This window comes from Tachysurus fulvidraco, chromosome 14 (genome assembly GCF_022655615.1).
Source record: "Tachysurus fulvidraco isolate hzauxx_2018 chromosome 14, HZAU_PFXX_2.0, whole genome shotgun sequence".
Classification (NCBI taxonomy): domain Eukaryota; kingdom Metazoa; phylum Chordata; class Actinopteri; order Siluriformes; family Bagridae; genus Tachysurus; species Tachysurus fulvidraco.
This window is the reverse complement of record NC_062531.1, coordinates 8,066,906-8,081,881: the sequence shown is the minus strand read 5'-3', so window position 1 is coordinate 8,081,881 and position 14,976 is coordinate 8,066,906. Positions and strand designations below refer to the sequence as shown.

The 14,976-nt window shown below is 38.7% G+C and overlaps 1 protein-coding gene across 3 annotated transcripts in view; it reads left to right on the top strand.

The window, feature by feature from the left end:
• Positions 1 to 14,976, top strand: part of nphp4 (nephronophthisis 4) — a 169,421-nt gene that overhangs the window by 115,841 nt on the left and 38,604 nt on the right. For all 3 annotated transcript variants that reach the window (XM_047799914.1, XM_047799912.1, XM_047799915.1), the window contains 3 exons: positions 5,495 to 5,673; positions 9,894 to 10,054; positions 14,426 to 14,606. In XM_047799914.1, the coding sequence (XP_047655870.1) occupies positions 5,495 to 5,673; positions 9,894 to 10,054; positions 14,426 to 14,606 (521 nt within the window). The remainder of the gene's footprint in view (positions 1 to 5,494; positions 5,674 to 9,893; positions 10,055 to 14,425; positions 14,607 to 14,976) is intronic.

Genomic DNA, 14,976 nt, shown 5'->3' with positions numbered 1-14,976 from the left:
GCTCTCAGTGCTCGGCTCTCATGTCAGGCTGTTTTTAGCCAGTCATTGTCTTTGTCTTACTAACAAACACATCATCCTGTCACCTTGTACAGTACAAGGGGCACAGCCAGAGTGTGTTGGTTAACATTGTGTCTGTAACCCATAGCACTGCCTTTTATTTTATTTCATTTTATATATATTTTTTTGGTTTGTTTAACTGCAAGCACATCACCAATGCACAGTACTTCCCTGATATCATAGAAAGTGAGAAATGAGAAAGTGATGTATGAGCTCATGCCCTTCTTTCTCTTATGTTATGGTGTCTTCAGCCATTTATCACAGCAGATGCAGAGAAAAGAGAGGGGCATTATTTGCTTTTATTGCTCTACTTTGTGCTTTGTGAAAACAAAAGCCTGGGGTAGAGTTTCACAATCTTTCTTTACTTCTCTCTTTTTTTTGGTTCTTGGTAAGCCATCCGTAGTAGACTAAATATAGCAATGCATGATGCTATGGGACCTTTATATATATATAGCCATGTCCTATGGCTTGATAGAAAGGACATTATCTAAGGTATAAAACGTAAATCCAGTGTTTTTCCTACTGTAACACACATCCTGTAAGGGAGAAGTAACACTTTGGCTTTCACACATACACTCTAATGACGTTCCTATATTTAAAATTTATTATTATTATTATTATTATTATTATTATTATTATTATTATTATTATTATTATTATTATTAGGGGTCAAGCCCCAAAAGGGCGTAGACACCTATTGTTATCGTTAGTTTTCTTATTATTATTCTTCCGCCACTGATGTCAAGAACCGTGCGTAGGAAAGTTATGAAATTTGGCACACATGTAGAGGCCAGTCTTAGAAGTTATTATAGCAACTTTGGTGTGTCTAGCTCAAACCCTCTAGCTCTACCAGTCCAAACAAATTGAGGGGCAAGTTGGCTCAAAACATGAACCGTACGCTACGAAACTCGGTATGGTTCATTAGCGACATATTTTGAGCGCATCTGATCAGCTTGACCCCGGAATCGCTGCTTGCAGCTATATTTATTATTATTCCTCTTCTGCCATAGAAGTAGCCCATAGAACCGTACATAGAAAAGTTATGTAATTTGACACACATGTAGAGGCCAATCTTACTATAGCAACTTTGGTGTGTCTAGCTTAAACCCTTTAGTTCCACCAACAGTCCAAAACAAATTCTAATACTTGAGGGGTTGGTTGTCACATGTATTGGGTGATAATATCAGAAACAGAATCAGCACCACAGTGACGCACACTCACACACACACACAGACACACACATTCACTCACATTCACTCACATACACATTCACTCACACACTCAATCACTCTCACACACACTCACACACACACACACACACACACACACACACACACACACACACACTCATTCACACACAGACACACAGACACACATAGACATTTAGCAACGTTTCGTGTCAGCGATTGTCACGTTAAGTCCAGTATTGTACGAATGCAATGCCATATCGCTACGAAACTTGGTATGGTTCATCAGCGACATATTCTGAGTGCATCTGATTGGCTTGACCCCGGAATCGCTGCTTGCATCTATATTTATTATTATTATTATTATTATTATTATTATTATTTTATTTTCGTAGTAGTATTTGTTTATTTTAATATACTTTTTTTTCACTCACTCACTCACGCACACACGCACACACACACACACACACACACGCACACACACACACACACACACACACACACACCTCTCATATCCCTCCCTACAGACCTAATTTAAAGAAAAAAGGTAAATACTGCTTACATAACATATTAAAATATTATTTCTCAACAAAACATCATTTCATTGAAAAATATTTTAATTATATGCATAACATGACATGATGCAGCGTCAGCATATACGAAAATACTTGATCAATCATTATGGATGTCTTTGATGATTCGTTTGTTTTTGCTGAGTATTCTCTGTATTTTGCGGAGCAGCTGCCGTACAAGTTATATTTGTTATATTAGAAACTATTAATATTGCACAATAATTTTATATAATCATCTTCCTGCTAGAGCTACTGTCTGAGAAAATAATACGCTGTTCCTGACCAATCCGTTTCAACTAGTCATGCTGTGAGCTCATGTATTATATTGAACATATTAATAGAACAACACCTCATGCACAACACTCACTATCTCAGCTGGATTTTTACACAGCTTACTGGATATCACATTAAAAATGGCACCGCACTCATCTGCACTTCATATATCTATACTGTTTTGGTCACCGATCCGGCAGAAAAAGTATGTGTTTAAATAATATATAGAGCTTTATATTAATATAAATAGATTTTTTTTTAATATCATTGATGATGTTGATGTCATTATTTATTTATGTATTTATTTTTTTTCATTATATAATTTATAAAAATGTTTTTATTCTGTTTTATTTCATGGACAGTGGGGGGGGGGGTATTCATTCATTTTACACTTGACTAATTTTACTATATTTACAAATAATTTTGTATTATTGCTGTGATTGTATTCCATTTTATTTCACGATCATGGACAGCGTGGTGGTGGGTGTTGGTGTGTGTGTGTGTGGGAGGGGGGTATTTTACTGCATGTCGTATTGTGTTTGTTTGCGTATGTAAACAATCAAATTGAAACCTAGAAGCACTATCAGAGCTGCTCACACCGAAAAAGGAATCAACACCAGATTCTAAAATTCAGCTGTGATCTAATTTAAGAATAAGGGACGGATGGTGTAAAGGAGATTGCTATAATGAATGAATCCAATTTGGATGATTGGCTCAGAGGTCAACTTGCATTCTGTGTGAATTATATGTAAATATGTGTGTTCTGAGGCGGTGTGTGTGTGCATGTGTGTGTTTGGGGGAGGGAGGGAGGGGGAGATGGTGTTCAATTCTGGCTTTATCTAATGGTAAGTGATAGATTGCTAATCTTCCCACAGAAGGCAAAGAAAGCAATCATCCCTCCTTAATCTGTCTCTTTGTTCTAATTTATCCTGTCTAATAGAGAGATGCTCTTTAGCCCTCTCTGCTCAGAAATGTCACCACAGTCATTGATTAATTTCTTTTTCCTCACTTCTTTTATTTTTTATATTTATTTGGTCTAGGTATATTCCAGGTGCGAGATGCTCAGTGCTCAGTACTCAGTACTCAGTACAAGGCCATATGGTGATGAAAAGAAGGCAAGGCTGAGTGAACACTGCTTATATAAAGTACTGCTGGATCATAATGGACATAATTAATTTTCATTATGTTGAGTCATGTTTTGGGTAACAGATCCAGAGGGAAAAGCACACTTCAACAAATCACACCTAACTGTATTTATATTGATTTTTCTTTCCCAGGACAGCTAAAGGCCAAGGAGCAGTACATTTGCAAGAAAACAATCTATCTTGTGTCCAGGAATTGCTGAGGCACCACATGGGTTTAAACTTGCGTTATAATTTACTCACTCATTCCGACAGAATTATGAGATCATAAATATAATGTCACACTGGAATGTGGGAATTTTAGTGACCTCCATGAAGGAAGGAATTTTTATTTGTGATGAAAGCCTTTGCACTTACAGTGACGTAAATCATCAGCTTTGGCCATTAATACTTTCAGCTTCTGTGCTTTTCCTTTACTGTTACAGGGAATGATTGTTTCTTTTTATTTTCTTTTTGTTTTTGTTTTGGTTTTGGTTTTCAAAATGTTTATAATTTAAAAAAAACATCAACAAACATAAAAATGGTATTAAAAAAATAAAAAATGAATCAGCAGCAACACGTTGGCATGTGGTGCCAAGCAAAATGGATTATTTTTCTATACCAGCACAGTGTTTTGTTTTGTTTTTTTCATTTCCGCTGCAGTAATTTGCAGTCAAAGTGCCATTTTTATTTTTATCAATGACATGTTTTTCAACTTTTTACCATTTATTCTTACATTTTAGTATTATGGAACATTTACAATAAGATAATACAGTAAAAAGGAAAAAAAATTCTGTTTAAATATTGTTACATGTCTCTTTACAGAATTTGTATTATTCATTCATTCATTTTCTACCGCTTATCCGAACTACTCCGGTCACGGGGAGCCTGTGCCTATCTCAGGCATCAAGGCAGGATACACCCTGGACGGAGTGCCAACCCATCACAGGGCACACACACACTCTCATCCACACACTACGGACAATCGCATTCACACACTATGGACAATCGTAATCACACACTACGGACAATTTTCCAGAGATGCCATTCAACCTACCATACATGTCTTTGGACCGGGGCAGGAAACCGGAGTACCCGGAGGAAACCCCCGAGGCACGGGGAGAACATGCAAACTCCACACACACAAAGCGGAGGCGGGAATCGAACCCCCAACCCTGGAGGTGTGAGGTGAACGTGCTAACCACTAAGCCACCGTGCCCCCCCTGAATTTGTATTTAAAATAACAATAATAAAGTTTTCTTAAAGTAAAGTAAATTGAAGTAAGTATAACATTTGCTCTACAAATCCTCTTGTTGCTAAAAAAAAGAAAAGAAAAAAAAAGAAACTGTGCATTATATGGGCGTAATAAACTACAGTTTATTTATTTATTAAACAAAAATAGATTATTTCAAATTATTTTAAGTATGTGTTTAAGCATCGATAAATATTTCATCTTCATATTAAAAGTATATTATTAATAATCTTTTGAAAGATTCTGGTTAGAAGAATCAGAAGATTCTGGTTATAAGCTTTCTTTTTTTTTCTTTATGTCTGTAATGTATCGTGCTATGTGGAGTTACAAGGTGGCTTTTTACTGCACTTTATTAATCAGCTTAGTTAAAATATTTCTGCAGCTTTGGCCACTGTGTGTAATACTGCAGGTGATTCGGACTGGGAACAGTGTGCAATAGTCACAGCATCGAAGGTGTTCTGCTTGAAAACATTCATTTTATAATACCAAGTATTGTTCATTTTCTAGTGTATAAAAATACACTATATAGCCAAGGGTTTGTTGACACTTGACTATGAAACTCATATTATAGATATATTCCCCCTACACTGTCATCATATCTTCCACTCTTCCTGGAAAGCTTTCCACTAGATTGCAGTGCATGACTGGGGATTTGTGAGCATTAGTGAGGTCAGGCACTGATATCAGGTGAGGAAGCCTTTAGCACATTTGCCATTTCAGTTCATTCCAAAGGTCTGTGTGTGTTCATTCAGGGTGAGGAGGTCTTCATAGAGTTGCTTTGTGCACAAGGGCATTGTCATGCCAGAACAGGTTTGGGTTCCAGGCAAGGGGGATTGTAATGCTATAGCATGCAAAGACAATTTTCTGCTTCTGCTTTCATATACTGTATGAAAGCAGACTGCATGTATTTGACCCTGTAATGTAGCCATGGAACGAAAAGATCTTTTATATGCAATCGTATTGTACGTCTTCAGTTGTTCCTGCATTTAATCCTAAGTGGAATGGTTGCTCACAGGATTCCTTGTTTTCCAGGGTCCATCAGGCTGGAGTGAATACGGAATCGCCGAGCACCGTACATTTTACCTTTCAGCTGTACCGCTTCCCTCCCGTCACCACACAACGCCTCAGGCTTGTGGCTTTCGATGCCAGTTCGAGACCTGATTACCCCTGCATTCTGTCTGTTACTAACAAGGATGGCAGCATTGGATCAGGTAAGATTCATCATCACGTCACATCCACTTGCCAATGTTTAACCCTTGTGTTCTGCTCAGCGCTTACAGTAGTTAAGGCTGATTATTTACCCATTCAATCTTTTCTGATTTTATAGCAACACTAATATTTATTCCAGGACATAATCTGTATGTATGTACATTGTGCACTGGATAATTAAGGACTGTTAGCTTCATCAACATCAAACTCTTTCTAATAAGGAAACACTCTGTTGTTCTGTATACAATCTTTAAGGCTTCTGCTAGAGGTACAATATACAAAGTTAGAAAACATCATAAACCAAATAAATTGAATTTATGCCTGACAAAAGATGGCATGCTTCCCAAACATATCAGGGTTTTGCAAAATTGCATGGGGTTTTAAGCATCTGGAAGCTGGCAGGTAACTGAAGCAACAAAATCAATGCATATGGTGGTAACGGAGTGGCTTTATATATATGTATAGTAAAGTATTCGTCCCCAGGGATTCTATATACAGTACAGTTAGCGTATACTGTAATGTTATAACTGGGAATTGAAATGGAATTGGCCTAAAAGGAATTTATGTATTTTTATTAAAAAAAAAAAAAATCATGATAAATAGTATATATATAGTGAAACAAAAACAAACAAAAAAAAAAAACACATGATTGAATGCCACATGATTGGCTGATTATTAGCACTAATAATGAACAATTATTATTATAATAATTAATGTTCCTATTAAAGTGGACGAGTGGGAATATATATTCATTGTCCAAGTGAAATGATACATGACCATAAGGTGATGAATATAGCTGTTGAAAATTAGGAGATTTCAGAAAACAGACATCTGGTGCTTGATATCAACACAAGTCTTTCCAACCACCTGAAACACACACAAGTTCCCTTCAAAGGTTTCCCTCCCAAGCAATATTTCAGGAAAATAATTTTTCCCCGAAGATAAACAGTAACAGATGACATGTCTAAGTTTTTATTTGTAAAGATCACTCCTGGACCACACTGGAGCCATTGAATAGTGTGAAAAGAACTAAAGCAGAATGACTCAGTGATGCTCTTGTTGTTCTTGAGACACCCAAGCTGGCACGGTGGACTTGTTCTCCTGCCAGAAGCACTCATTAGCCTCTCTTCGTGTGTCCACCATTTATTAGCACTAACTGTGACCCAATACTCAACAAGGCTGCAATAAAACTCTCCTTTTGTTTTTCCTCAGTCATTATATGCCATGATATGTGTTTGCTTGCCTGCTACACATGAATGCAGTACTTCAGCCTTTTGCAATGAATGGGCAGTGATAGGCAGCATCCACATACACGCCAGATAATCTCTCTCTTTCTCTTTTTCTCTCTCTCGCTCTCTCTCTGTGTGTGTGTGTGTGTGTGTGTGTGTGTGTGTGTGTGTGTGTGTGTGTGTGTGTGTGTGTGTGTGTGTGTGTGTGTGTGTGTGTGTGTGTGTGTGTGTGTGTGTGTGTATGTCTGGTTAGGCTGCTTTCACAAGGACATTTCTGGCATCAGTTAGAAAACACATTAGTATGCATGGCTGGTCTGTTGAAGGCGTGTTTCAGGCAGACTTTTTTTTCTCCAAAAATATAAACGCTGCTCTATCCTCTAGTTATTATTTCCTCACATTTTCAGACCAAGCACGCAAGTTTTGGCATGTACGGTATATTCAAAAATTCAGTCCGAGTCTCTGTATTTATCAGTTTTTCCTACCTATAATTTTTTTTATATATAATATATTATAGTGTGTCTTTTTTTATTAAAGAAAGTCCATTTCTTTGTATTTCATCATAGCTTGAGTGTTGTTACCATGCCAGGTACAAACCTGCATCCTTAAAGTAAAATGTCTGTATTTCAGTGAATACTCGAACAGGCTCTGATTTACTGAGATCCCACAATTTTATAAATTGTCTGTCCAGTTAATGGGCTTGTACACAGTGTATTTCAGTTCCCATTGCATGTGCAGCTAGTCATTAGAGTCTTTGAACAACTTTCTAATATAGCACAAACTGTTTGTGGACTCAATAATAAAGGAAGTAAGCTATTGTTTAAAAAAAAAGAGAGAGACAGAGATTTTGGTGGTCTGTCCACAAGATATCACTTAATTGTGAAACAGCATCTCTGTGTGTTTTGTCATAATATGCAGAATAGTTATATGACAGCTTTTGTTTTTGTGTAGTACTGATTCAGTAAATCATCTTTGTCATCTGTGCACATCGAGAAAAGCTGATATTACAGTAGTTTGTGTCCTGACGATGACACCGCCATCTGTGGCTGCGAGCCAAGGCAGCAAAATTGCTTTCTGGGTTGGAGGCATGGCAGACTTTCTCCCCTGTCAATCATAGTAGCACTAGCCAATCACAGGCTGTCTGTGAGTTCATGTATGCAGAAGGGGGCAGTGTGTTACAATTGAAAAAGATGTGATTGGCTGGCTTCATGTGTGCTGCTTCCTCAACAGCCTCAACTAGCTTGACTTATAAATAAAAAAAGACTTGTGCTAAATTTTCAAAGTTCGTGTTTTTTCCCACTTCTTAACCACCATTTTTAGACATAACCTCACACTGGCGTTCTTCAAAATTCAAATCATTGGCATTAGGTGTATCTTTTGACACCCATCTGAAATGCTCTCGTGAACATCTGTTGACCTGAAGCCCTTAAACAACAAGCTCAATGTCCATTTACATTCCAGTGTGTACATGTTTCTTCACTGCCTCTCCTCCTTTCACTCTGTCCTCATCTCTGACTCAGTGTCTAGCTGAGACCGTGTGCAGCTCTGCGTTGTCATCCCAGCAGCCCTCTGCCAGCCTGCTGAGAGAGTTAATGGTGCGAACAGTGAGGGGGAATGGAGAAACCAAGACAGGCAGCAGGAGAAGGGGAAAGAACATGGAGGACAGAAAGCATGAGAGAGAGAAAGAAAGAAAGAAAAAAAATGGAGAAAAAGAAAATGCGCTGCAATTGAAATTTTCTGAGCATCACATGGGGTGTCATTTGTTCCCCAGGCTCTCACTTGCCCTCTTCATGTGGATGGGATGCAGGATATAAACATATATATTACTTCTATAGATTGTGTGTTATTGGGGGCAGCGCCAGTGACGGCAATGACGAAAGATCTTCCTCCCACTCAGCCAGTTGAAATACACAGCTCAAGATTAGTCAAGACAAAGGGAAAGGTAAAGGATGCGAGTTTGTGGAGGAGGCCATTTTTAAAGCTGGACCAGGTTACAGTACATACTGTATAAGGCCTAAAGGAATTGATCCTGGCTTTCAGTACACAAGTCTTTCGTGTGTGTGTGTGTGTGTGTGTGTGTGTGTGTGTGTGTGTGTGTGTGTGTGTGTGTGTGTGTGTGTGTGTGTGTGTGTGTGTGTGTGTGTGTGTGTGTGTGTGCTTACTCAGAAGTGAACTCGGCGTTATGGGTCAGACGGCATGTGTGAGTCATGTTTAAGTGGCCTGGCTGACTCGAGGTTATGTAGAGAGCAGGCATGAGACCATACACTCACGACATGATATGAAACTATGGCAGTGGGGAAATGGTCAAGCGTCAGCTATGGACAGTGAGGAGAACATTCTCGTGTCTCTTTGTGCTTTCAATAACTCCAGAGACTACAGGCCTTGAGTTCAGCATGTTAAAGACTTCCTTCTGATTAGCATAAGGGTTTAGACTATTACATAAGCATGCTTCATGGCAATGAGGTTCCCACTCGCCAGCTTTAGTGAGTTACTCTGGTGCTACTGCCTTGTCTGTAAGGAGAGTTAAAGCTCATAATGAATATTAAACAGCAATGTCTTGATAGACCTTCATACTCCTCACTGATGTCAGTGTTATTCATCAGTTACTGCAGTGGCTTGTTTTTGCTACGGTTTGTAGATTCAATATGGTGGGAAGGGAAAACAAAACAATGCTAGAAGTGTTGATGAACAAATTCTTAGAACCAGTGCTGTTAAAGTATCGCCGTTACCATGACATCACTAATTATAAACACTGTGTGTTATACCATTATGCATTCATAAAGAAGAGCCCTTGCAGGGTTTAATGCGTACACAATTGTCACAATCATTCTTCAAAGAGTACATTCTGGGATCTTCTGTGACCTTCAAGAGCTTTCAAAGTATCATGTCTGTCATTTTTTTTTTGTAGATGCAGTTGTATATATGAAGGTGTATAAACTTTTTTTGCTCATTATGTCCTTGTATCTGTTTTGTCTGTTTGTATGGGTGTGTTTCAGGTCCTCCCGGACTGCACTTGAAGTATCGTGTCGATCCTGCCTTCCTCAAGCCTGGCGAGCGTATATGGTTCCTCCGCTACCTGGCACTGCACACAATGCACATAGACGTGTGGGACAGCGACTCGCTACTGCTCATCGGCTCTGCCGCCGTTCCGCTCAAGGTTCACTGATCACACACTAGTGGCACGCTAAGCCACTGTTCAGAATCACACTAAAACAGCTTAAACCATGTTCACATTAGCGAGCGACAGGTGGCCAGTCATTTCCTCTGGGGGTGCGTGACTCAGAGCTCCTTTTCCGACATCGTTTACATTTATTCATTTGGCAGATGCTTTTATTCAGAGTGACGTACAAGAACGTTACAATCATGCGTGGAGCTGAATTTGTGAGTGGACCTGAGGGTGATATGTTTCAAATTTATTTTAGAATAAAATATGGCTGCATGAGACAAACTTGTACTGACATCAACATCAGCACAGATATAAATAGTGAAAACTACAGTATAGAGCTGACAGAGGGTGCAGTACTGGTCCTTTCCTTTCAGTGGAAATAATAATAATAATAATAATAATAATAATAATAATAATAATAATAATAATAATAATAATAATATCCACATGATAGCTGTTAGCTAAATACAGTTGCATATAATGCATAGATGCAGATTCAGGTAGCATGAAATCTGTAAGAATAATTGTCAAACAATTGATCTTTTTTTTTTAATGCAGAAAATCTTATCTTAGATAAACTCTTCTTATTAGAGAGTGTGATTCTGTGTAATGTCCTTAGATGGGTCTATTTCTACCTAAAACACTACAAAGTTGAAGTGCAGACATTATATTTAGACATGTATTCAAAAACAAAAAACTATTAGATATGTAATAACCTGCCCCTTGTTTGATGGACAGCTTAGATTCTCCAAAAAAACAAAACAAAAAAAGAAAAAAGAAAACATGGGTGCATGGATACCAGCTCACTGAAGCACCTCTAAAGAAGCCTTAACCAGATGAGTTAACCTTAGATGGGTTACTCTTGGACCTTCCTGGGGAGGTGTTCCGGGCCTGTCCAACCGGGAGGAGACCCCGGGGAAGACCTAGGACACGCTGGAGGGATTATGTCTCTTGGCTGGCCTGGGAATGCCTCGGTATTCCCCCGGAAGAGCTGGAGTAAGTGTCTGGGGAGAGGGAAGTCTGGGCATCCCTGCTTAGACTGCTGCCCCCGCGACCCGGCCCCGGATAAGCTGTAGAAAATGGATGGATGGATTACTCTTGTACCCATCTAACATTTTTTTAAATGTTATACTTATACCAAACATTGCTGAATTCTTGTTTATATTGATATACATGTTCTAATATATTATTCTGTCCCTCAAATTATTTTTTTTGCGATTTTACCATCACAAGCAGATCAAGCAAACTCTATAATACTCTGGGAAGCTTGTCATTTTTCATGATTCCGGGAAGTGTTTCTCAGATTTGAGCTGAGATGCTTTGTGTAGCATCTTCACGATTCGTATTCGTGACAAAGTCCGGTTGGATTCACATGCACTGAACACGAGTACAGCGATCATAGAAAGGAATTACATCTGTGTCTTTACTGGTACATGAATACTGCACTCACAATTTGCAGGGGAAAAAAAAAGAATCCAAAGAAAATTCAAGAACTTTTGGCCAGAACACTCACAAACCAGTTAACAGTAATCATACTGAATAACATTATAGAATGTTAAACTAAGGGTATTTTTCTTGGGTTTGCCCTACAATATAATTCTGGCTTTAGATCCCACTCCAGTAACTAAAATATGACCAAGACTCATTATTGTATCACTACATATCACACTAAAAGCTGATTCTAGTGTCAGAGAGAGACTGGCTTACATTCTCCCCCTAATCCAATTGCAACTGGGTGTTAAACTGCCCCGAACACCTTCCTGGCCCCTCAGTGCTATGAATGTTTTATGCCTGATCTTTGTCCAGGTGAGCAGAGACAGCAAACTGCTGCAGAATTAATGAGTTATGGATTTGAGTGCTCTGGGTAATGGATTTAAACAGCTCTCTTAGGTAACACTCCCAGACTTTTAGTCCATGACTACTCCGCTTGGCAGCGTGCCCAGTGCTGGCATCCTGTTCAGTAGGCACATGTTAAACAGCAGATGCTGAATAACAGAACAAAAGTAAAACACATGCAGGGACCTCAGTGTCCATGTCGTCAAAAACGACAGCACCGAACAGACACAGTGACCTTTCCAGGAAACACACGGGGGCAGATCAGACTTCTGATAAGCCTTTAGCCTCTTGTCATCAGATTGTGGCATTTGTCACCCAGCTGTGGAGTACATGTGGACAGGTTGTTGCAATCGCACCTTTCTTGGTTTGTTTGTCTGGTGTGTGTCAAGTGTCTAGTCAACAAGCTAAGCTGAATCTGAAGTTGCTGGACAAATCCTTAAACATATTCAGGTGGGTTTTTTTTTTTGTGAATAGTAAATGGCATTTTTGATTGTATGTATATAGGTATTATTTCGCACCCAAAAATAAATAGTGCATGCTAGAGGATTGCATTCTCAATTGCAATAAAACAGTGCATGTAGAATATGGATCCAATTCTGTCAGACATTTCTCAGGGTAGGGGTGCATGGGGGCATGTGGTAGCCTAGTGGTACCAATCGGAAGGTTGCAAGTTCGATCCCAGGTCCACCAAGCTGTTGAGCAAGGCCCTTAACCCTCAATTGCTCAGTTGTATAAAAATTAGATAACGTAAGTCTCTCTGGTTAAGAGTGTCTGCTAAATACTGGAAATTGAAATGGCTGAATTAAGAAATGTCTTGTAGAGAAAACAGAAAAATCCCAGAGATGGACAAATCTATCAACTAAACTAACAAAGCAACAACAATGTCATTTATTGTAAAGGTTTGCATAATTACGAGGGAATTATGTGCATTAATGGAAACTAGAAAATAGTTCCTGCAAGCAGGGATATTTTCTGGTAATATCTCAGGATGGCACCTTGGCACAGCAGGTAACATTGCTACCTCAAAGCTCCAAGGCTCCTGTATCAATACCGAGCTTGGGTTAATATCTGTCTTTAGCTTTATTTCTTCTCCCTGGGTTACCAATTTGCAGATCCGTGCTATAAGAATTAGTATTTGACTTTAAGGTATCTTTAGGTGAGCTTGACATAGCTGAAAGGATAAATTAGTAACCCTGTGGAAATCTGCAAGGCATCTTACAGCGAACTTGTGTGCAAGGAGAAAAGAAAATCAGTCAGTGAAGGAAAATTAGTCTACTCTTTCTCCTTTTGTGTGTCTCTGTCTCCTGTTTGAATTCATGGAGTTTGTGCACTGAGGCATTGTAATTACATCATTTCTAGACATGATTCTAGATGAGTTTGTGGAAGGCCCACACATAGACATATTGGTCAGGTCAGGTAATAATATAGTGTAACTAAATTTTGTAAATCACCTCCAGCTTTTGTTTTCTCTTTTTGTTTGGCAATCCAATTATCCAGAGCGCATGACAGTTGTTGTAGTACTACAGCTCTGTCCTTTGGCTCATTTTGTGCTGCAGGCCTCAGTTTAGCAGCTTGCATCTAAAAAACTTTACCTGATATTTAAGCTACTTATTACAGTCTGTAGAAGTGCTTTGTCAATGCCTTCTGGATCTGTACAAGAGGTGGGATCTTATCTGCCTAAACAAAGGACAGCAAAGAGGAACAAAAAGGCACCAGGGTTTGATTTAAAGTAACTAAACATGATATATGAGAAAGCATCCTAAATCATCAAAACTTACTAATAAACATGTATAAACATTTGGGTTAAACCGGCTCCTTTTTTTGTTGTCTTTTTTGTTTTGCACACTGTATGTGTGGCATTACAAATGGAAAAATTCCATTTTTTGGCTTCTATTCTTTTAAGAGGCAGTTTTAAGGATGGCGAAGTTTGCTTAAGTCAATACAGTTACACTATCTACACTTATTGATTATTGCACCGGTCTAGACGGTCTCAATTAGGCTGTGGATAAGAATCCATGTGTGTTTCCTCTCTCTCTCTCTCTCTCTCTCTCTCTCTCTCTCTCTCTCTCTCTCTCTCTCTCTCTCTCTCTCTCTCTCTCTCTCTCCCTCCCCATAGCCTACAGACCTCTCTGGACACTGGGATAGTTTTTTTCCCAGATGGCTAGTCTGCTGTTCAGCACAGCTTCTTTGAGACTTATTGAATATAGTCCCTGAGCTTTGATTCTATCAATAATAATAATCTTTACAAAAATGTTGTGTTACATAAAATATCACAAGCAATATAAAAACAAGTGTAGTGTCCGGCAAGCAGTGACATGTTTTTTTTTTTGTTGTTGTTTTTTTTTTTTTTGCTGGTTTTGTTTTGTTTTAAAGGTGGGGGAAAAAACCATTTATGTGCAAATAGAGGATGGAAGAAGTAAATTGTTAAATATAAAAAAAAAATTAAATGCAGTTGAATGTGTTAGTTTAACTAGTGAGGGGGAAAAAATGGAAAAATATGCTGACGTGTGTGTTCTGTGTCTGTAGCATCTGTTGCGTCAGGGTCGAACCGCTGTGCAGGTGATTCATGAGCTGGAGGTCATTAGCACTGAGTACCAGCAGGATGCCAGTCTGGCAAGAGATCATGGAGGTGGGCAGAGGGCCATATCTGCCATGAGTGTCCACACCATTGTCAAAGGCAGGCTGTTTATCCGACTCGGCAACATCGGTAAGCTATGTGCTATATTTTTACCATATGCTCTTCTTTTATAATTTCATATTCTCTTATTTTTATTAGAATACACAGGTGACATTTTCTCAGCTCATGTTGATGCATGTACAGGTCCTTCACAAATTACTGGAAAAACAAAACCAATTTTTTTTCCCCTATTCACTAACATTTAGAATTTTTAATATATGATCGGAATTTCAGCTTTCTTTCCTGACATTTAGAACTAGATGTGTTCAATCAGAGCATGACATATTTTATTAGAGCCCACCCCATTTTTTTTTTACATGATTAAAATTATTGTGTCTGACAGAGGTTTTTGTTGTTGGCCAGATGTGCCGTTAGATTGGTTGGATCGGAAAATAGCTTT